Here is a 25,257-nt window from a genome sequence, read left to right as displayed (position 1 = left end):
GAAGTAGTCAGTGTTATAGCTGGAAATATTTCGGAAACAATTAATTTAGAACCAAATGTTTTGGTTAGTTTGAAAAATGCTCCCGTTACATCAATTGATGTTGAACGAAGTTTTTCCATATATAAATATATGTACTCAGACAGAAGCCACAAGTTTTTGTTAGAAAATTTTGAACACCACTTGGTCATTTATTGTTACCATAATTCTAAATAAGTTTATTTATACTTAAAAATGATGTAGTTACTTAAAATAAATGTAAATCTTAATGAATAGTAGGAAATATTTAGTTATGTACACTTTTTTTTTTAAATAAAATTGTTACTATTTTACGATTTTTTTATTTATTTGTATGCATATTTTGTAAAATATTTGCATATTTTCGGGTAAACACGTGCATATTTATGCGCATATTTTCTACATTTTTATTTGCATATTTGCCGAAGTCTAATTATCATCTACAGCATACAAACTTATTTCTTACAGTCATAAAACGACATAACAGATTTTTTTATATGTTTATTTATAATACAGTCTGATAAAAACAAAAGAATTTTTTGGTATAATAAAAAACTAGCTTATTTTAAATATGTCGAGAATGCTGATAAAAAAATAGTTTTTTTTTCCAGATATCAGTTGTAGCTTTTAAGATTAAACATTATTATTTTATAAATTTCCATCCATATTGCTGCAATATACTTTCAACACAAAAGTTTATTGCAAGAATCTAAAACATTATTCATGTTCTTAATTAATTCCCTAATCAGTCTAGGTGTAACAAATTAAAAATGAGATATTTTCCTAATTCTAAAAGCAAAATACAAACACGATTAATTTAAAATAAAAATTTATGTATATCTAAAACTGGCATATTTATTTATGGGACAACAACGTGTAGATACAATATATTCTTGTTTTTTTTTGGGGTCTTAATGATACTAGGATAAAAAATCAATGTAAATTTCGGAATTTTAAGATTCGGTTACGTCTACCAGACGACACTGTAGTCGATACATGTGTATCTCCAATACATGCATATGTGTAAACATATCTTTCAAAACACCTTTAGGATATTTTAGAATTTTTCTCTGTTTAATAATTACTTCATAAGAGTTTTTTACAATAATTTAATTATCGTTTAAACAGATTAATTATTATTCAATTTCAGTTCAATGCAATAACTATCATTAATAACGAAAGAAGGTACTCCGAAGCGACAAATCGGGAATAACCTGAACTAGTCGTAGAAGGTGGCATCAAAGTTGTTGCTGCGTGTGTCGTCTCAGAAGATTGATCTGTAGGCGTATCTGTGACAATGCGCGTAGGATTAGGGGCCGCAGTCGTTTTGGGGCTTCCCCCCGTTGGATTTGTTTCTTCGGAATCATCTGTTGTAGTGGAATCATCTGTTGTATTAGGAACATCAGTTGTATCGGATGAGGTGCTGGAGTTATCTGTTGTAATAGAATCATCTGTTGTAATGGAATCGTCTGTTGTAATAGAATCATCGGTTGTAATGGAATCATCTGTTGTAATGACATCATCTGTTGTAAAGGAATCATCTGTAGTAATGGAATCATCTGTTGTAACAGAATCATCTGTTGTAATGGAATCATCTGTTGTAATAGAATCATCTGTTGTAACAGAATCGTCTGTTGTAATAGAATCGTCTGTTGTAATGGAATCATCTGTTGTATTAGAATCGTCTGTTGTAATGGAATCATCTGTTGTAATAGAATCATCCGTTGTGATGGAATCATCTGTTGTAATGACATCATCTGTTGTAATAGAAACATCTGTTGTAATGGAATCGTCTGTTGTAATAGAATCATCGGTTGTAATGGAATCATCTGTTGTTATGGAATCATCTGTTGTAACGGAATCATCTGTTGTAATAGAATCATCTGTTGTGATGGAGTCATCTGTTGTAATGACATCATCTGTTGTAATAGAATCATCTGTTGTAATAGAATCATCTGTTGTAATAGACTCATCTGTTGTAATAGAATCATCTGTTGTGATAGAATCATCTGTTGTAATGACCTCATGTGTTGTAATAGAATCATCTGTTGTAATGGAATCATCTGTGGTAATGGAGTCATCTGTTGTAATAGAATCATCTGTTGTGATGGAATCATCTGTTGTAATAGAATTATCTGTTGTAATAGAATCATCTGTTGTAATGGAATCATCTGTTGTAATAGAATCATCTGTTGTAACAGAATCGTCTGTTGTAATAGAATCGTCTGTTGTAATGGAATCATCTGTTGTATTAGAATCGTCTGTTGTAATGGAATCATCTGTTGTAATAGAACCATCCGTTGTGATGGAATCATCTGTTGTAATGACATCATCTGTTGTAATAGAATCATCTGTTGTAATGGAATCGTCTGTTGTAATAGAATCATCGGTTGTAATGGAATCATCTGTTGTTATGGAATCATCTGTTGTAATGGAATCATCTGATGTAATGGAATCATCTGTTGTAATAGAATCATTTGTTGTGATGGAGTCATCTGTTGTGATGGAGTCATCTGTTGTAATGACATCATCTGTTGTAATAGAATCATTTGTTGTAATTGAATCATCTGTTGTTATGGAATTATCTGTTGTAATGGAATCATCTGTTGTAATGGAATCGTCTGTTGTAATGACATCATCTGTTGTAATAGAATCATCTGTTGTAATAGAGTCATCTGTTGTAATGACATCATCTGTTGTATTAGAATCATCTGTTGTAATAGAATCATCTGTGGTAATGGAGTCATCTGTTGTAATATAATCATCTGTTGTGATTGAATCATCTGTTGTAATGACATCATCTGTTGTAATAGAATCATCTGTTGTAATAGAATCATCTGTTGTGCTGGAATCATCTGTGAAAATGACATCATCTGTTGTATTAGAATCATCTGTTGTAATAGAATCATCTCTGGTAATAGAGTCATCTGTTGTAATAGAATCATCTGTTGTGATTGAATCATCTGTTGTAATGATATCATCTGTTGTAATAGAATCATCTGTTCTAATAGAATCATCTGTTGTGACGGAATCATCTGTGGAAATGACATCATCTGTTGTAATAGAATCATCTGTTGTGATGGAATCATCTGTTGTTATGGAATCATCTGTTGTAATGGAATCATGTGTTGTAATTGAATCATTTGTTGTGATGGAATCATCTGTTGTAATGACATCATCTGTTGCAATAGAATCATCTCTTGTAATGGAATCAACTGTAGTAATGGAATCATCTGTTGTATTAGAATCGTCTGTTGTAATGGAATCATCTGTTGTAATAGAATCATCTGTTGTAATATAATCATCTGTTGTAATGGAATCATCTGTTGTATTAGAATCGTCTGTTGTAATGGAATCATCTGTTGTAATAGAACCATCTGTTATGATGGAATCATCTGTTGTAATGACATCGTCTGTTGTAATAGAATCATCTATTGTAATGACATCATCTGTTGTATTAGAATCATCTGTTGTAATGGAATCATCTGTTGTAATGGAATCGTCTGTTGTAATGGAATCATCGGTTGTAATGGAATCATTTGATGTAATGTCATCATCTGTTGTAAAGAAATCATCTGTTGTAATAGAATCATCTGTTGTAATAGAATTATCTGTTATAATAGAGTCATCATCTATTTCATCCGAATTGTCATTAACCTCTATGTCTTCATCACTATCTATTTCTTCATGGCTAATAGTTTCTTTCTGATTAGTATCGGCAGCAGGATCCCCAAAATAAATTATTTCAGGTATATTATTAGTTGATTTGAGAACAGATGTAATATGTGGTATAAATGTCTCATTTTTCTCTTTATCTTCTATATATTTTTCAAATAGGGGTGACTGAAAAGCTGAAAAATATTTAAAATTAGTCTCTTTATTTTATTTTATTTTGTTTTATAATTATTATATTAAATTTATATGTAATAATATGTATGTATATATATATATATATATATATATATATATATATATATATATATATATATATATATATATATATAAATACTTTTTTCTTTTTGGGTGTGGTAGTCAATAAAAATAGAGCTTTGCTAAGGCGTACTATTTATTCTGAATCCAAGCTTTCGGTGGTTTTTTGCCACCTTTATCAAGGTCTACAAAGAAAATTACTATGAAGTAACAAACTGAATGGTGCCAAAAAGGCTGTAAAAAACTATAAAAAACTTACCCGAATGTAAGATTCGTAGCATAAACAACAACGTTAAATAACATGATAAAACTGAGGTTGCAACTAAACTTAAAAATGTTACTGTTAAAAAACACTTTAAAAATTACTAAAAACGTTACAAGTTAAAAACAAAATGTAGGACGACATGTTGAAAACAGTCGTCGTTGCAGGCTTGATTTCAGTCACATTTCACGAGCAGAAAGAGAAAGTGAGTGGATAATTATTGTTTAAATAGTTTGGAGAAAATACAAAAAACAACTTTGAAAATAACGTCTAACAGAATACTGTTAGTGAATTTTTAGTACTGCCAACTGTATTACCAACTTGAAATTAAGCGGGAAATTAAAAATGTAAATTATAACATAAGCAATCGAAAGAAAATAGTATTTAGTAAATAGGTTTAGAAAAAACAACTCAAAACAAAACAAAACTGAATTAGTAATTGCAGTTTGATCGTAAATATTCAATTAATAATGATATTTCAAAAAAGGAAAGAACCAAAGAAAACTCTGAGATGCAAAATAGCTCAGTCAAAAGTCAATATAAAATTGTAAATTTTGCTAAGATTCTGGATCTCAGATCTCTTATTAAGATTGTTATTATCACTCTTGCTGATATGTACCATCTCTAAGAAAGTTCTCTTGAATTTATTTTTCTCTCTGGCTAATATTTTTACATTGTTGAAATCTATCTTATGGTCTAGATCGATAGTATGCTCTGCCAAAGCACAAGTAGGTTTGTTTAATCTACAATCACTCTTATGAGAAATAATACGGCTAGACAGATTCCTTCCAGTTTCACCAATGTACGTGGATGGACATTCAGTACATTGAATGCAATAAACAACATCTGTAGTCTCTAGAGTGGTTAGGGGTTGTTTTATTTTGCTATACAGCTGACGTATGGTTTTGATGTTCTTGTTAGCTATTTTGATATTCTTAAAGTCTTTAAAAATCTTAGTGAGTTCAACGGTTAGTTTCGGAATATATGGAAGGGCATAAAAATACACACTTGTTGGAGCAGAAATATTTTGTGCTGAGGGCACTGATTGTGACATAGTAAGTATGTTGTTTCTATTAACAAAGGGGACATTAAAAATTAATTTATTTATCAGTCTTAGAGGATATGAGTTTTCAACAAAAATATTGCGTAAGAGGTTGAGATCATGTTGGAGATAATCCGGATGAGACAACCTTTTGACACGTTCTTTCATCGCTAGGACTAAATTAGTTTTCATCCTCGGGGGGTGGTAGGAGTGGTAGCTTATGAATCTATTGCTACATATGGGTTTTCTATACCATTGTGTTTTCACAACATTATCCTCACATCTATGCAAACTCATGTCAAGGAAAGGCAAAGATCCCTCCCGCTCCTCCTCGCATGTGAATTGCAAGTGTGGGTTTTGTTGGTTGAAAACATTTAACGTAGAGTGTATGGAGTCTGCAGGTCACACTCTACGTTAAATGTTTTCAACCAACAAAACCCACACTTGCAATTCACATGCGAGGAGGAGCGGGAGGGATCTTTGCCTTTCCTTGACATGAGTTTGCATAGATGTGAGGATAATGTTGTGAAAACACAATGGTATAGAAAACCCATATGTAGCAATAGATTCATAAGCTACCACTCCTACCACCCCCCGAGGATGAAAACTAATTTAGTCCTAGCGATGAAAGAACGTGTCAAAAGGTTGTCTCATCCGGATTATCTCCAACATGATCTCAACCTCTTACGCAATATTTTTGTTGAAAACTCATATCCTCTAAGACTGATAAATAAATTAATTTTTAATGTCCCCTTTGTTAATAGAAACAACATACTTACTATGTCACAATCAGTGCCCTCAGCACAAAATATTTCTGCTCCAACAAGTGTGTATTTTTATGCCCTTCCATATATTCCGAAACTAACCGTTGAACTCACTAAGATTTTTAAAGACTTTAAGAATATCAAAATAGCTAACAAGAACATCAAAACCATACGTCAGCTGTATAGCAAAATAAAACAACCCCTAACCACTCTAGAGACTACAGATGTTGTTTATTGCATTCAATGTACTGAATGTCCATCCACGTACATTGGTGAAACTGGAAGGAATCTGTCTAGCCGTATTATTTCTCATAAGAGTGATTGTAGATTAAACAAACCTACTTGTGCTTTGGCAGAGCATACTATCGATCTAGACCATAAGATAGATTTCAACAATGTAAAAATATTAGCCAGAGAGAAAAATAAATTCAAGAGAACTTTCTTAGAGATGGTACATATCAGCAAGAGTGATAATAACAATCTTAATAAGAGATCTGAGATCCAGAATCTTAGCAAAATTTACAATTTTATATTGACTTTTGACTGAGCTATTTTGCATCTCAGAGTTTTCTTTGGTTCTTTCCTTTTTTGAAATATCATTATTAATTGAATATTTACGATCAAACTGCAATTACTAATTCAGTTTTGTTTTGTTTTGAGTTGTTTTTTCTAAACCTATTTACTAAATACTATTTTCTTTCGATTGCTTATGTTATAATTTACATTTTTAATTTCCCGCTTAATTTCAAGTTGGTAATACAGTTGGCAGTACTAAAAATTCACTAACAGTATTCTGTTAGACGTTATTTTCAAAGTTGTTTTTTGTATTTTCTCCAAACTATTTAAACAATAATTATCCACTCACTTTCTCTTTCTGCTCGTGAAATGTGACTGAAATCAAGCCTGCAACGACGACTGTTTTCAACATGTCGTCCTACATTTTGTTTTTAACTTGTAACGTTTTTAGTAATTTTTAAAGTGTTTTTTAACAGTAACATTTTTAAGTTTAGTTGCAACCTCAGTTTTATCATGTTATTTAACGTTGTTGTTTATGCTACGAATCTTACATTCGGGTAAGTTTTTTATAGTTTTTTACAGCCTTTTTGGCACCATTCAGTTTGTTACTTCATAGTAATTTTCTTTGTAGACCTTGATAAAGGTGGCAAAAAACCACCGAAAGCTTGGATTCAGAATAAATAGTACGCCTTAGCAAAGCTCTATTTTTATTGACTACCACACCCAAAAAGAAAAAAGTATTTATATTTTTTCCAAACTAGTCAAAAAACTTTGGACTACTTTATATATATATATATATATATATATATATATATATATATATATATATATATATATATATATATAAATCAAAAAAAGGTGTTCGACCGTTAATCCAATATAAATAAGGATCACTCGAAGAGTGGTGGGTTTTTCGGTCAAAAGGTGGAGAAAAAAGACAAAGAAGTTGGCTACTTCATCTATTTATTTGAAGACGTTTCGCTCTCTACTCAGAAACCATCATCAGTTCATCTAAAAAGCACATTATGAAAAACCAATATATATATATATATATATATATATATATATATATATATATATATATATATATATATAGAAAAGAAATTTAATCTTTGCAGATTAGTTAAATAGTAAACTCTTAAATATTGGGGAAATCTGCAAGAAATACTCTAATGTGTATCAATTGTTTCGCCGAACGTTTTCGCCAAAGAGAATTAATTTGGCTTCTTCAGGGCTGAAAGAGAATAAATTATAATTAGCTACCATATATTATCTATTAAAACTAAGTTACGGTAAGATCAATAATGTTTTAATAGATAATATATGGTAGCTAATTATAATTTATTCTCTTTCAGCCCTGAAGAAGCCAAATTAATTCTCTTTGGCGAAAACGTTCGGCGAAACAATTGATACACATTAGAGTATTTCTTGCAGATTTCCCCAATATTTAAGAGTTTATATATATATATATATATATATATATATATATATATATATATATATATATATATATATATATATATATATATATATATATATAATAAAAACAAAGCATATTTACTGATGTAACAGGACCACAGAATCCGACAAGCAAAGAAGGAATATAAACAACTACGTAAAGAAGAAAAGAAAATTCACAGAAAAAAGAAGAGAGGAAATATAAACAACAAAATTTAGACACTGCAAGAACTAAGTAAGCTAACGATGATAAGAAACTTTAACCAGAAACAACAAACTCAGAAAAAAATTAAAATCGAGAACCACTATGTGTAGACATAAGAATGGTAATATATTGTCATAACAGAAATAAATACTAAGAAGATGGACAGAACATTTTAAGGAAAAATTGAGGGATATAGAAGCAAAGCGAACCCTGATATACCATTAGACCAATTAATTTTAAAAATAATTTTATATTAAAACTATTGAGTTTGATAGATCTACTGTATAAAATATGCGTGAAATAAGGAATAGAGATTTTATTGAAAAGATTCAGCAATAGTCTTGAAAAAGGAGATGGTAAATAATGAAGAATGCATGACAGGTATAAAAGATCAAGTGTTTGTTATCGCTATACGAAAATTAACAATACCATTCAAAGCATTTTTTGCTTTAAAAAATATATAGTACATGGCCGAATTATCTTACTACTTTTGAAATAGATAAATATTGTGCCTATAGATAACTACTATAAATAAAAATTACTGATCATCTAATATCTAATGGATCGTATGAGTAATTTTATTATCTAGAATCTGATCTTACATACAAAAAAGATAAAAATGTTACAAAATTATTTGCTAAACAATTCGCAGAACTTTTAAAACGTTAGTTACAATAATCAAAAGCAATTAGAATAAACTGTATTTCATCACAAAAGGATGATTTTAAATTATAGGCAAATATGGGTTTCCTATATATACAATAATTCAACAAAATAAATTATTTCAAATTATATTCTTTTCCTTTATCTCTATAAGAAATTCTGCGTGTTCTTTTTTGTTCAGAAAGAAAGACTGGTTTAAACTGCGACTGGGAGACATGGTCAAAACTAAACCAAATGAGATCGGGCGTGGTAGCTGTGAAGACCAACAGAGCAAGTTGGGGCCAACGACAGGACATGGAAATCTGCTCCAGTGCAACCAAAGTTCGTTTCCATGCACGATGTGGACGATCTCTGGAAGGCTAACATCATGGCAATAAGCTGTTTGTTAATGCTCTTAATGTCTTTAGGCTCTTAATGATTAAGTTAAGCAGCATAGGCCTTAATGAATAATCATGTTGCCGTTGGCTATGTCTATAAATAGGTTTCGTAGGTTGTACATCTACTCTTTCCAGTCATACTTGTCATCTTCTGTATAGCCCCATCTGTTTAAGCTACACCTTGACGTGGCGGTTTTGAATCCATTTAAAATTCTTCATGTGCTGTAGGGGAATTAAACTGTCGCCATATCTTTTTTTGGTGTTAAGGCACCAGCAAGCGACGTTCCTCTCCAAAACTGTAGGCGAAGTCGTTTAGTGGTAGTTTCGATCGGAGGCGTGGTACTCATAAAGCTCATATGAGATTTGAACCTTAATGGGTGCCTTTTACAACGCTGGCAAAACATGGGATGGAGGGGTCACTCTCTTGCTTCTTCTTGTCGATCTCAAAAAACACTTTCCTTCTGATTTTTGGAGAAACAATTCCGATGAATGGTTAGAAGTCATGGACTGGAGTAGGTTTCAAACACCCGAATATTATTCGAGCCGTTTGGTTTATAGCATAACCAACATGACGAGTGTGAGCGGAGCGATTCCAAACTTGAGCTGAATATTCCGCTGCACAGAAACATAAAGCTATAGCTTATCTTATTAGCACACTTGTCTGAGCTTTCCAACTTGTTCTAGTTAGCTTAAATCTTATGTTTGTATCTTCACAGTAGCCTGCAAATACCAAAGTGCGGTCCAATTTTAACCTCAAATATTTTGGTTCTGTACAGATTTCTAGCAATTCTGTTCGCTATGTTATGTTTAGCTTTTTTCTGACTTGATGATTGTTCAGATGATAGGCGTAGACTTGAGTTTTATTTGGGTTTGTATTTTTTTATTATTTTTTCCTGTAGTACTCTGATAGTCCTTCCAGCGCAGCCGACAATTTCGTTTCTAAGTTTTCAAAATCCCTTCGCTGTGTAGCTACCGTCGTATCATCAGCATAAATAAAGCAGTGCAAGAACGCTTCCTTGAAGCAGTCCATTCCTCTGATTTTTTCAGCAACTCTTCCTGGAATCTAATGTAACATAGGACCGACGATTCTGTAGGATGCACCTCAGCAATTTTTTTTTCTCTAAGCCATTCTCCATATACTGTACAAGAATATGTTTCCAGCTCTGAATCCAGTCTGCTCTCGTAGTAATCTCTCATTTATGAAAGTTGGAAAAGATAGTAAGTACGCATTATTATGGGATATTTAAATGCCAAGCTTGAAGCTGAAGGTTTGGTTTAATTTCTGTGGACACTTGACCACCCTTCGTCCCAGTTTAAGAGGTCTATTGGAGCTCATTTTTAGAATAAACCATTCCCTTCGGTCCATATTTTTAACGAAATCTTGAATCTGGAGATAAGACACTATTTATCGGAACATATTCAACAGATTCTCGTCTGTCAAGACTTATCCGAGATCAGACATAGTGACAAATCAAGTTCCACTGTTGGGAATATTCCTAGTAAAACCCAAAAAATGCAGAAAAGTAAAGACCTTAATACGAAAATAGAGGTCCAAGCCATGTTAAACAACCCAGTGACTGCGATCAGGAACAAAGAACAAAAGATCACACATATTACATAAATAGTTTGAAATGTAAAGGCAAAACACTTGAAGGCAGATAACTTAATTAGGAAAAAATCATGGATAACAGATGAGATCCTGAAGATGATAGGCGAAAAAAGAAAGATTCTTAATTCTTTTTCATCTTCTTTTACTCGGATTTTGGTCACCAATCACCATCATCACCATCACCAATTATTATTTTATAGTCTTCTTCTTCTTCTTCCTTCTTGTATCTAGGCTTTAAAGCCTATTTCTTCTTCAATATTATGCTCCTAAATTGTTTAAATTATCGCACCATCTTTTTCTTGGTCTGCCAATACTTCTTCGTCCATTTGGTGACTTATCTCGTGCTATGCGTACTATCCTATCCTCTGCCATTCTACTAATGTGTTCGTTCCACTCCTATTTCCGTTTTGTCACACATCCATTTATGTCTTCTATATTGCATGTTCTTCTTATGTTTTCGTTTCTCTCTCTATCCAACAGAGTATTTTCATCTCTGTTGTTTCTAGTAGTCGTCTTTCTAAAAATATATTATTGATTCTCAATTCGTTAAAAGCACAGACATTAGCCATTAGTTCTCCATTTCTGTTGACATCGTTTTCATTAAATCTTTGTTTTAATCCTGGAACTACTTAATTTCCGATTCGTGCATTAAAGTCAACCAAACGAATTAAGGGTTCTTCATGAGGTATTTCATCCAGGATGGTTTGCAATTGTTTGTAGAATGCCTCTCGTTTCTCATTAGGTTTGCAGTCCTCGCGGCTATAGTTAAATATGACATTTAATTTTTGATAGTCCATTGTGATGTTCATACGTATTATTCTTTCGGAGATATAATGGCAGTTATTTATTTAAATTTTTTATGGACAAGTATATCTACGTCTGCTCGTGCTAGTTCTTCACTCGATTGTATGCTAGAAAATATTGGTTATAGTCTGTTTAGCCTTTACCTTTCTTCTTGGTTTCTTGGATTGAAAAAATGTCTCTGTTTTTATTTATCAGTTCTTTTATTATCTCTTGGTCTTTGTTGTTGAAAGAAGAAATGTTCCATATTGCTAATCTGATTGTGGGATCATTTTTCCCTCTCGTTTATTATATAGTGAGCTTTTAAATTAATTTTACTACTATTTGCAATATCTTTGTAGAATATATTCACATCTTCATCGCTTTATAAGCTTCTTGTAGAAAAGGCTTGAATTGTTTGAAGATTTTACTTCTTGTCCAGTTTTATAGCACAAGCTACTCTGTAATTTTAATTTTTAGAAGTTAAATTGAATTGGAGAAAGTTATTTTAATATAAACATAGTGAAAAATCTATTATTTCTTGTATATAAGACCATAATAGACGCCACCATAATAGAAGACGCCAGAACTCGTGGCTGAAAGACCTGAGGAGATGGTTCGACCGCTCATCCGCAAAGATCTTTGGATCGGCGCCACGAGAAGAAGAAGACCATAATATTGAATCAACATAATCTTGGCCATTAATAATCATCCTTTTTATTTAGGTGATAAAAAGTAAAATTATTCTTTGTATAAAAACATCATTCTAAAGCTCTTAATTCTTTTATATCGATTAATATCATTCAAAGGTAATTAGTATTAATATGTTATAAATTAGATAAAAAGTATAAAATAATTTATTATTTTTTTATATTGCTTGTAATATTGCTTATAATATTTAAAATAATAAAATAGAAGATTAGTGTAATACGCAGTTTCTTATTGTGTAGTTTTACATAAAAAAATGTCCCACGAAAAAGAAAACTAAGCCGTGTTGAAAGAAAATGCCACCTAATGCTGTATATTGTTCTAGAAGAGAAGTTATTGCCAGGAAGCAAGCCAATGAAAGTCCCTTTTGTTCTGCGGCAATGAGAGTAGCAAAATGTAACTTTTACTGACCTATCATCACCCTAAAAACCAGAGGGCATTTTAAAAATATAAATTATATATAAAAAATAATAAAATGGCTTGTAACCGAAGCTCAACTATACAATAATTTATACAGAAAGAAATTAAACTAATTAATTCAACTGTTCATTTGTTTATCACAAAAATACTGCCACTGATTTCAAATAGTTCAAAACCTAAGCAATTGTCATAGATACAAAATAAAGTCCAAAATATATTTTAAAACAACTCACAATACTAAAGAACTTAGGCTACATATAGTTTCAAACACATATACTTACAAACTTGCTGAAAGATATGTTAAAAAATTCAAGATATCTGCATGAAGATTTGCAATACGTGGTACAGTACTCTAGATATGTATGATTCTAGACATGATTCGATGAAAGATGATATATGTGATCTTGTGTTCCTAACTGGAACTTCCACTAACATTTTAAAAATCAATGAAGAGCAGTCAATCATACAATTAATGGTTTTAAAAAAATATTTTAGGTCTGCCTGGTCTCTTCGCACTTTTAACGTTGATAAAGAGAATGTCTCTTGCAATGATGTAAAATTATAAAAATAATCATTAATTATTGGAATATTTGCTTTATTTGCTAGAAATATCTTCTTACATATTGTAAGTTGTTTTAACTCTGAAGAACACCATGATAGAAATTGTCTTTATGATACTTTTTTTGTGGAATAGCAACGTGAGTTAAAAAATATATGACATGATAAAAAACATTAACCATATCATTAACTGTGTGACGTAATAATAAATCATCCCAATGTACCTTGCTTAAACCGTCATTAAATAATAACAAATAAGCTGACTTAAAATCATAGTAAAATAAATCATTCTGATACCGCTAATATTGGTGTAATCTATATAACTGTTGATGAAAGAACTATGGGAGCTAATAAACACTATGTACTAGTAAGTTGGATCCATAGGCTATTGTGTAGAACTCGTTGCTGCTGAGTTAGTCAACGAGGGTGTCTGGAACTACGTTCCAGAGAAGTGGTAATAGCACAACTCCACAGCCCCCCTTCGTAACCATGCCTCTAACAGAAATGTTTTCTACATTAATGCCTATTACTATATTAGAGAGCATACTAAATATTTATTCGCTCACGGTCAGGGGAACATTCCTGACATTGAGCTGCTTTGTGATGGTTGGGAATATGGTTTTATAAAATGCTCTCTCAATGTCTTTGAATATACCTAGGATGGGTTCTTTATTATCCAACGATCTTTTAATTTTTCCCACTAGTTGATGTAGTGCAGAATCGGTAGATCTTCCCAAAGTATATAAATAATTTGGGTGAAGTTGGTTATGAACTAGAACTTCATCCCTTATGTACCTCTCGCATAGCCTTCCCATCTTTTTCAAGAGAAACGATGTTAGACTAATTGATCGGAAAGCCTTTGGTAGGGTGTAGTCCATCCTACCTGGTTTTGGTATGAAGACCACACCTACCTCTCCCCACTTCCTATAAATATATCTCAGAGCCAAGGAAGTTTCGTATATTTCCACAAGGTGCGGCAGAAAGATATCCAGTCCCCATCAAAGTAGGGCTGGATATATGCTGCCAGGTCCTGGTGACTTAAAAGGGGTGAAGCACGATATGACCTATCTTATCATTTCCTCACTAATAATTGTTCTGGCAAGATGCCTGTTAGGATCTTAGCACTTTCGCAAAGATTTAAAGTTTTTCTTCCATCTTACTTTGTTAATATGCCGATTAGCTGATGTGGGTCCTTTAAGAGCGCTTTTTGTAGCCTGAAAACCTGCTGGAAATCTTCGATTTTCTCACAGTAAGCTCTCCAAGCAGCTGTTTGTTTTTGTCTGCAAACTTTTTTAAACTCTCTGAGGTTTGATTAATAAAAATCCCAATTCTCTTTGAGTTTGGTACGTTTTGCTCTATTTATAGATTTTCTTGCTATCTTCTTAAGGTATTCTAGTAAGAGTTGATTTTGCGACTTTCCTGGACCAAACTTATTGGAAATAATTTTTTATAAGCATAGCTTATTTTGTTTTGGATAAATACTGTGAAGCTTTCTAATTTTGTATTAGTTTTCGGAGTAAAAGCCTTTTCATTCCTCGGAGCATCTTCTAAGAGTCGGTTGTAGACTTGTAGTACATCCGTTCTTCTAGGGTCTCGAAATTTGATAAGGCTTTTCTCCAGACTAATAGATAGGTCAGCCTGCAGTGGTCATAGAGATGTCCTCCGATATCTGCCAGTTCTGCATTTTATTCGATATTTCAGCGGTAAGTTTGAGAACATACTATGTGAGAGATTACAAGTTGCTTTTAGACTAACAGAAAATAGAGCAAGGAACACTCACTACCTATTAATCGTAAGAAGACAGATGGTCCTCTTCACCAGAAAAATACGAATCACGGGCTTAATACCCCAAGGATTCTCAACTACAGTCTAAACTTTTCTAATAAGGTAAAATACCTTAAAAAACTTCCCTAAAAAAGAGCATATATGGTTTATGAGCAATGTCGACGAACAGTCGGATGCATCTGGGGCCTTTCGCACAGGATGATCGCCTGGTTCTACACTACTGTCATTAGGCCAGTGCAAACTTGCGGAGCTATTGCTTGGGTACCAAAAGTGCTACAGGCAACAGCGATCAACAAACTAAATCATGTTTAGCGGAACGCTGGCCTAAATATATCAGGAGCCATAAAAACAACACCAACTGCTGCAACGTAATTGCTCGATGTAAAGCTTGATGTAGAAATGGGATTGGATGCGCAACCCCTGCTACATACAGGCTGTGACTCAATTAAACCTAAGTTTGTTATTGACAAACCCTACAAAATCTAAACAAAATAGTATGGGGCAAATGTGTATTGCATATACGCCGATGGCTCCAAAATGGAAAAATTAAAGATATAATCTAGATAACTGAATCTAAAAATAAAGTGGGATGTAGTCAAAAATGCCAGCGCAGTTCAGACAAAACTGGCTGGTATCTCCATTGCCACAAAAGAGATAACCTAAATAGTATATCCAGGAAAACCGAATAATCTGGAAGCAAATCTGCAATCTTTAATAGACCACGTGTCACATCAGGGTTAAAAAAAAAGAAGTCATTAACTCAAGCTTCGGATGGTAATAACATCATCCTGAGGTGGGTAAAAGGACACAATAGGAATAAAGGCAACCACATTGTTGACCAATTAGCTATGAAAGCGACAGGCTTATGACTCTTAGGACCTGGGGATCTTTTTGGTTGATCAACTACAACGGTCACGGAAGTTGTCAAATGTTACTCACACACGCAAACGGTGAAAAGATGGAAAGAAGGACAAGGACGTATACACACCAGGGTAATACTAAGTAACTATAAAAAGTCAGCATCAAAGAAGTAGTTGGGAATGACCAGGAAAACCTACGCTTGACAGTTGGTTTTTAACTGATCATTGTCAACTAAGTAGACCTTCACGCAATGGCAGGATGGACAATGAGCGAAGGACAACGGCTTCTTAAGAGGATGTAAAGTGAGTCTCTACTACACATATGGGGAAGTTGGCAATATAATGTAAAACTTTTTTAATATTAGTTGTAGTAAAAAAAACGTAAACGTAAAAACGTAAAAAAAGTTATTCTTCATAAAAAGTTCTGTATAGACCAAAACTCAAAATGCTATCATGAGCTATTAAATATCTTATCAGGTCTGAAAATCATTTCGTGAAATATAGTGATTTAATCTTTTTAAGTGCCACTACAAAAATTTCTAGGATTTTATGTAGATAGAAATGAGCTTAGAATCATATATTAATCACGTAAGAAAATTAATTCTGGATATTATGCGATTTTTCAACTCAAAAAAGTGTTCACATTTATTCAAAATAGAACGAATAGTTAATATTTATTATACTAATTGCATATATAAGACAACTAAGTTAGTTTTTTACTCGACATAACTCTATAGGCCGGTTTGACAGTTAAAATGAGATGAGTATAAAGAGTTAAAAAGACGTAGGGGAGAGGGGGGCAAGTTGTTACACGGGCAAGTTGTTACACAATTATTTTAAAACGCAGCAAGTATCATGAGTTGCCGATATTTTATGGAAAGTTGGGTCAACCGACCCGTCATCTGTGAACGGATATTGATACTCAAGTCAGACATCCATCATAGTGTTATTGCTTAGAATGTGGTTTCGGGTCTAAAACTGGTAAGTAGTATAAATATGTGTATTATATAGTTTTGAAGCGTATATATTTCTCGTTATTGGCATGCTATTGTTAGTAATTGATTCTCAATATTTACCAAAAAACGTTGACTTAACCTCATTTCGTACACGTGGGGCCAGTTGTTACAATAATCTGGGGCCAGGTTGTTACTGTAACAACTTGCCCCGAACACGTTAATGTAAGAATATATCGAAATACCTACAATGGTTACAATATGGTTACCATAATTTATGATTTCACTAAAAATCCAATATTATGATCAGACATATTTTGTAGATAGTAATTTGTTTGTAATGAATAGCATACCTACCTACATTTATTTTCGCAAAGCATGTTAGAAACACAGATTAGGTTTTATTAAATTTTTCTATCATGAAATTGTTTTGGTTGTTTTCAGATAGCTTAACATGGTGCGAACGTATACCAAGAAAACCACAAGGGGTATTATTCCAACCCAACAATTTGAAAGGGCGGCGCAATCGGTTTTACAAGAACACTTGTCAATTAGGGATGCTGCTACTCGCTATGGAGTTAATTTTATGACATTGCACAGCTATATGAAAAGACAATCAAACTTAGGTGCTGAAAACAGTAACAAGAACTTAGTCGGTTACGCTACGGCCAGAAAAATATTTAACAATGCTGAAGAAGAGGAACTTGCCGAATATACTGAGCATTCTGCTAAAATTTATTACGGTCTTACAACTTCTGATTTGCGAAAATTTGCATTTCAATATGCAACAGCCAACCAAATATCTGTTCCGGAAAATTGGAAGGTTAATGAAATAGCTTCCAGAGACTGGCTATATGGATTTTTGAAGAGGCATCGAACTTTATCAGTCCGGACACCTGAAGCTACTAGTAAGGGTCGAGCTACCGCGTTTAATCGTCATAATGTGTCACAGTTTTTTAACAATCTCGGCGAAGTTTATGATAAATATAAATTTGAGCTCCAAGAAGTGTACAATATGGACGAAACTGGACTTACAACTGTCCAAAGGCCTACAAAAATCATTGCAAAAAGGGGAACTAAGCAGGTAGGTGCTATCACATCTGGAGAAAGAGGTCAACTTGTTACCTTGGCATTAGCTGTCAACGCAACTGGAAATTTTGTACCTCCATTTTTAATATTTCCGAGAAAGAAATTCAAAGATGTTATGGTAGCCAATGGACCTCCTGGTTGTGTAGGTGCGTCTCATTCCTCTGGATGGATGACATGTGATAACTTTTTGTTGTTTATGAAACATTTCGTCCAGTTTGTACGATGTAGCAAAGAGAAACCCGTTTTGATGGTATTAGATAATCACGAATCTCATTCGTCTATTCCGGTGTTGAATTTTTGCAAAGAAAATGGAGTGGTTCTTTTAAGTTTCCCGCCACATACATCACACAAGTTGCAGCCGCTTGATAGAACGGTATTTGGCCCACTTAAAAGATATTTTAATAGTGCTGCAGATGCATGGTTAAGATCTAATCCCGGTAAAGTAATGAACATTTACGATATACCTATCGTCCTTAAAGATTCATTTCCTCTTGCTGTTACACCTCTCAATATACAAAAAGGATTTAGTGTGACAGGAATTTGGCCATACAACAGAGAAATTTTTCAAGATGATGAATTCTTGCCTGCAGAGGTAACAAATAGGCCAATAACAGAAAATATAAACGCAACAGTAGTCATAGATCCGGCACCTATTGGCATCGAAACACATAGAGCTCCTTCCCAACAGCAACCTTCTACAAGCACAGATTTTAACTTGGCAATAAATGAACCTGTCGATTCACCTACTCATATAACGCCCCAGGAGTTGAAGCCTTATCCAAAAGCAATGCCAAGGAAATCCAAAGGGGGTCGGAAGAAAAGAACTTCCGCTGTTTTGACTGATACTCCCATTAAATCAGCTTTGGAGGAGGAAGAAAAGGCAAGACAAAGAAAAAAAAATGTGGGGGCAACCAAAAGAAACATATCAGGTGAATCAAGAAAGAAGGTAAAAACTACTGTTAAAAATGTAAGAAACGGACCTTCATTACCAAAAACACCTTCAAAAAATCAGATTCTGAAAGCTCGGAAGAGGATGAGGAATCGACGTGTCTGGTATGTTTAGCTCCATTTTCGAAGTCCAAAAACGAAGAATGGATTCGGTGCATTGTGTGTCAAAAGTGGGCACATATTGCTTGTGGAAAAGACGATGATTTTTATATTTGTATTCACTGCTCGTCCGATAGTGACTAGTTTAACATTCTTGTAAACAGGTTTGTTCAGATTTTCATTTTTTATTTTATTTCATTTTGTGTTATGTTTATAATATTTTTTGTAGCTAAGCAAGGGTTCTTTCTGTGACCACTAAATAATGTTGTGGGAAGTTTTTAGAATTTTTTTTCTATTGTAACATCTTACCCCATGGACTGTAACAATTTGCCTCATAGTGGGGTATGTTGTTACAATTTACAAGTTGAGTTAAATTGATAATAACAAAATGTTAAATATGATTTTTTAAATAAATTAAAATTAACATTATTTGTGTAAATGTATCAACTACCTTAATCCGATTTTAGTTTTCATATAAAAGATCTACTATTGCCCAAATAAATAATAGAATCAATTATGTAACAACTTGCCCCCCTCTCCCCTATGAGATATTACAAAAAGACTCTTTTCATAATTTTTTTAGTGGAAATATTTTTAAATAAAGAATCAAAACTTCAAACTTATTATTTTGCTCATAAATTTCGTCAACAGACAACTTTAAAAAAAAAGATACACAAAATAAGATATGCTACATTAAAATATTGAATATTGTTAATACCTATTTTATTATTTATTAAAATTTATTTAAATGTATCTTAACTTCCAAATTTTAAAAATACGAAAACTCAACTTAAATTGTTTTAATAATAATTCTTTTTAATAACTTTAATTCAATAGTCATACTGATATTTGTAAAAATCTGTCATTGTATTTATATGAAATTATTTTAAAACGAGAAGTGTAAAATTTAAACAGATAATTCAATATTTTTATTAATTGGATGACATTTATGATCACTTTTAAATTTTTACTAGTTCGAGAATCGTAACGAATCGTGTTCTATTATCGATTTTTTATGTTTCTGTTTATTTTACTACATTTTTTATTGCCAGATATTCTTTTAATTTTTTATTTTCATTTAATGTCTGTATTTTGTTACTTAGTTTTCAGGCAGTTTTTAATTTTAACCTGCTTGAAATAAATATGATAACTAGAATTGATAGAGAGTAGTGAATCGATTTAAAAGAGTCAAAATTTTAAATATTATTACAATATGTGACTTCCTTTACAGATAAATGCAAAGCAAAGACAATGAGGATGATTTGTATTCGAATTTTCATTATATTTTTTGTGAATATTAAAAGATGATTTGAATAAAAAATATGCCAATAAGGCCGTATTTTTATTGCTTATTTTGAATTTTTTCAAGTTTTAAAAGCGCATATTTTAACTTTTATGCTTTTAATTCAGATTCTAATGGTGATGATTGGAAAACAATTAGTTGACACATGGTAATTTTTAGTTTTACAGTAGCATTTTAGGATGGGCGACATTTATCCATTGATCACTGATTAGATGACAATACTATTTTTATAGAAGAAACTTATAGTATAAGATAATTATGCCAAAGTAAAAAAGAACCAGCAGAAATCTAAACTCCAAGAAAAAGAATACTTACTGCTGTTAATCCAAAAACTTGAAAGTATTAATAAAAATGCACTTATCCTCTTCATTTTTTGTTTTGAATGAACGTTGATGAGTTCCTAACGTTTTACAAGTTGAGTATGTTACTAAAATATTTGCGTTGCACTTTATAGCAAACAATATGTATTATCTACTTTATCACACTTAATAAACATAGAATGCTGGTTTGTCCCATATATATAGTTGTAACATAAAATTTCTTGAAACTTTATCCAATTTTTGATTAATCTTTTATCTCAGGTACCTCTGAGATGATTATTGTGGATAAAATTAATCCTTTAAATCCTCCAAACGTAAAATGTGTATAAAAATTTAAATACAATAGTTAACAAAAGAAATATTTATAATTATTTAAATTAAATGGAGTCAGTGATTACTTGAATTCGCCGAATTTGACTTGATGGAGCATTCCGTAAGTTTTCGTCTTTAGAGTATAATTTTGTGTGGTTTAGGAGTCTCAGTCTCGTGATCTTCAATAATAGGTGTAATGATTGAGTTGTCTCTAAATAGCGACACATTTTGTACATACATGTAGCAATATATTAAGGGAAAACAACGTTTTTTCCAGAAGAAATATAGATTGAGACGGGTGTCAGTCAGGGATGTGTCCTGTGTACCACTCTGTTCAATGTGTACTCAACAAAAAAATATTCCAGTAAGTGCTAGAATAAAAGAAAATAAATTAACAGGAATCCACAGGATCCACAGAAATAAAAGAGTATAGTCGATTAATTAATAATATGCGACTCGCAGACGACACTATTCTAATAGCGAAATTTCTTGAGGATTTACTACAAATAGTTGACAGAGAAGTAAGTATTCTTCTAATGGCGCTACAACCCTTTGTGAGTCTTGGCCTGCTTAACAATATTCTTCCATTCTGCCCTGTCGGATACTTTCCTTCGCCACTGCCTGATGTTCATGGTTTTAAGATCCCTCTCTACGTCGTCTATCCATCTTTTACGGGGCCTTCCTCTTGTTCTGTTTCCTTGGGGCTTCCATCTCTGGACTACTTTTACAGCTCGATTATCTGGCATTCTTTCTAGGTGACCAAGCCAGTTTAGTCTTTGTGACTTTACAAATCTGACAATATCTGCACTCTGCATTAGTTCATCCAGCTCGTGGTTCATTTTAATTCTCCACGAACTATCGCTGCATTGAGTTGGTCCAAATATCTTCCTTAGTATTTTAGTATTTTGCGCTCAAATATTCTCAGTTGATTTTCATCAGTGGTTGAGAATGTCCACGTTTCACGTTTCACAGAGAAGTAAGTAAGTGAAGAAATGTCCCTGGACAATTTATGGTAATTACAAAAGGGCAACAGCGGCAAGAAAGCCTAACAAATTAAACATATTAATGAAACAAAAATTTTTTTGGGCTAGCTCAAATTGGTAAATAATCTCAGGGTTTTACGTCATTTATTCACAGAAATGCAAAACCAATACTCAAAGGAAGCTCATGAATAAATAAAATTCAAAAATAAAATATAACCATATACCTATTATAATCAGTCTCGTTCGAACCTTCGTGTTGGAAACAAGCATCGAAGAAGTACTTGTGTATAATTATCTTATCTTTTTGTAATTAGTACCTATAATTAGTATAAGCCATTTGTTATCAAAAAAGTTAAAAACAACCGAAAAAAGTGATTGTGTTCAATGTTATTATAATTATCCAACAAGGAACTAATACAAATTTAATTACTACATTTATTAACATAAATATAGATAAAATAGTCCGGTATATTAACAAAATATGCCGGAATGTCCTAACAATTCCTAGTTCTAATAAGTGGAAAACTATGGATCACCAACTAGATAACCAAGAACCAACTAGTTATCAATGCATTGAGGACATAAATCCAGCCATTAGAAAATCCTGCTTAGCCCGCACTCCTCCACCTGGAAGAAATCGAAAAGACAGTTACAACTCTCTAGATGAACAGCAGAAAAAAAGTAAAATACGCAACAACGATCTACAAACAAAATTATCAAACTTTCAAATAGATAAACCACAAAAAAATCTCACAGATGCAGAAGAGGTAAAAAGTGGTAGTGAATGGGTATCAGTCCACCACAAGAAACGTCAACGCAACAATGATAGTCCTGAATTGAAAAACACCAAACAAGCCACACTCAAAGATTATTGGCTAAGTAAAACTGTTCCTACATCTAACAGATACGAGGCACTTGAAAATGATGAACCTAATGAAGAGGATGAAATGCTGAAGAAAAAAAAGATGAACAGCCACCACCTATATTTATCCAAAATGTTGAGTGTATCAAACCATTACAGGAATTCCTACAGCAGATAACTCCAGGTAAATATACTTTAAAATGTCTTGCCAACAACCAAATTAAAGTTTAAGCTGACTCATCTAAAAACTATTCATTAATTGTAAAATCTTTAGCAGAAAAAAATACTCAGTACCATACATACCAACTGAAACAAAACCGTGGATTCCGAGTTGTTTAACATCCTTCAACAGATCCAGATGACATTAAAAAAGCGTTGCTAGTGCACAGACATACAGCACTGAACATCTCCAACATTAAGCAAAGAGGCACAAAGAAAGATCTGCCACTATTTAATATAGAACTGGCTATCCAAAGTAACAATAAAGATATAATAAAATATTACAAAATTACTAAACTCTATTGTCACAGTTGAGCCACCGCATCCGAAAAGGGAACTACCCCAATGCCAAAGATGTCAAAACTTTGGCCACACCCACAATTATTGCCACAGGAGTCCGCGCTGTGTAAAATGTGTGGGTGATCACCTATCATCTCAATGTCCAAAACCAAACAATATAAAAGATGTTCAATGTGTAAATTGCCTAGAAAATCATCCTGCCAGCTATAAGGGATGCTCAATATACAAAGAGCTACAGAAAAAAAATTGTTCAACACTTAGAGATAAAAACGCAAGTCAACCACCTCGTGCAGAATTTCCTTCAAGCACTCAACCAACTACAAGCTATGCGAAAATTGTTGCAGGAAGAGATAATAGAAATACATCTACCATAGATGAGACTTCTCATATAATAGAAACAACAACTTCTCAACATATACAAAATAATCTAGAACTACTAGTACATAAGTTAATGGAAAGAATGGATAAGATGTTTGATCTCATAATATCTCTGATATCTAAGCTTAACCTTCAACACTAAACCAAAGATGTGCTGTTGGAATGCCAATGGCTTAACCACTCATTTCCACGAAGTTAAAGCATTTATCTACTAAAATAATCTAGATGTTATGTTTATTTCCGAAGCACACATGACTAATAAGAGCCATTTCCATATTCCCAAATATTCAACCTATGTAACTCAACATCCATTAGGTAAAGCCCACGGAGGTACGGCAATTATTATAAGAAATAACATTAAGCATCATGAAACAAATAAAATTAGTAAAGTTAACATCCAAGCCACATCAGTGTCGGTCGAAGATTCACAAGGCTCGATTATTCTATCTGCTGTTTACTGTCCACCGAATAAAATAATTAAAGCTGATCATTTTACTGAATACTTTAAAATGCTAGGACACCGTTTCATTTCTGCTGGAGATTATAATGCCAAACATCATAAATGGAGTTCCAGAATCGTAACCTCACGTGGACGAGAATTATTAAAAAGTATTAATGAGAATCATTTAATTCCTTTCTCTACTGGAGAGCCTACGTATTGGCCTACTGATAGACAAAAAAATTCCTGATCTTATTGATTTTGCTATAGTAAAAGGAATATTACATACCTACCTCCAAATTTCTCCTTCATTTGACCTCTCATCAGATTATTCCCCTTTCTTTATACCTAGATCTACAAAGCCAAATTCATAACTGTTCTAAACATTTAACACTCTCTAATAAAAGAACAAACTGGAACAGATATAGAGAAGAAATAAAAAAAATCATCAATCTAAACTTGCACATAGTTTTCACATAAGTTGCACATAAGTATTATTTCGTTTTTCCGAATCCTTTTGACAATATTAGTAAGGTAATTGTAAAATTCTTCTATGATTTCTTCTGGGGCGTCCGCTGTAGGAGCGTATACTTGAATAATGTTTGTTTTTATGGGAGTTGTGTTTAGCTGAACTAAGAGCATCCTTTCTGATACAGGTACAAAGTGACTGACACAGTTGGCGATTTTATTATTCATAATTAGGCCCACTCCATTTATATGTTCGTTCTTAAGATTTCCTGAGTAGAATATTTTGTGATCTTTGATAACTCGGTATCCCGTATTTGTCCAGCGCATTTCGCTTATTCCCATTCCCATTTGGATAGCAAACTTAATTGGGGCATCCACATCTGGAAGAAACGCCTTCAACTCAGCTTAATCTACAGGAAAATGTATTGGTACATGAGTCGAAAATCAAATCTTAGCCTGGAAAACAAACTTCTGATATATAAATGTATTTTAAAACCGGTATGGCAATATGCAGCACAAATCTGGGGTACAGCAAGTAATACCAACATACAAAAACTTCAACGTTTCCAATCGAAAGTACTGCGCCAGATCTGTAATGCCCCTTGGTATATCACGAACCACAGATTACTCCA

At 32.7% G+C, this 25,257-nt stretch overlaps 1 protein-coding gene across 1 annotated transcript; it reads right to left on the bottom strand.

Moving 5' to 3' along the window:
- Window positions 1-501: 501 nt before the first annotated feature.
- Window positions 502-20,858, bottom strand: LOC140447346 (uncharacterized). The gene is made up of 2 exons (XM_072539951.1): window positions 20,660-20,858; window positions 502-3,866 (listed from the first exon to the last, which is right to left on the bottom strand). The coding sequence occupies exons 1-2, from the start codon at window positions 20,712-20,714 to the stop codon at window positions 1,162-1,164; spliced, it is 2,760 nt and encodes a 919-aa protein (XP_072396052.1). The 5' UTR covers window positions 20,715-20,858; the 3' UTR covers window positions 502-1,161.
- Window positions 20,859-25,257: the final 4,399 nt, after the last annotated feature.

The sequence above is a fragment of the Diabrotica undecimpunctata genome, chromosome 8 (assembly GCF_040954645.1).
Source record: "Diabrotica undecimpunctata isolate CICGRU chromosome 8, icDiaUnde3, whole genome shotgun sequence".
Taxonomy (NCBI): domain Eukaryota; kingdom Metazoa; phylum Arthropoda; class Insecta; order Coleoptera; family Chrysomelidae; genus Diabrotica; species Diabrotica undecimpunctata.
This window is presented reverse-complemented; position numbering and strand designations above follow the sequence as displayed.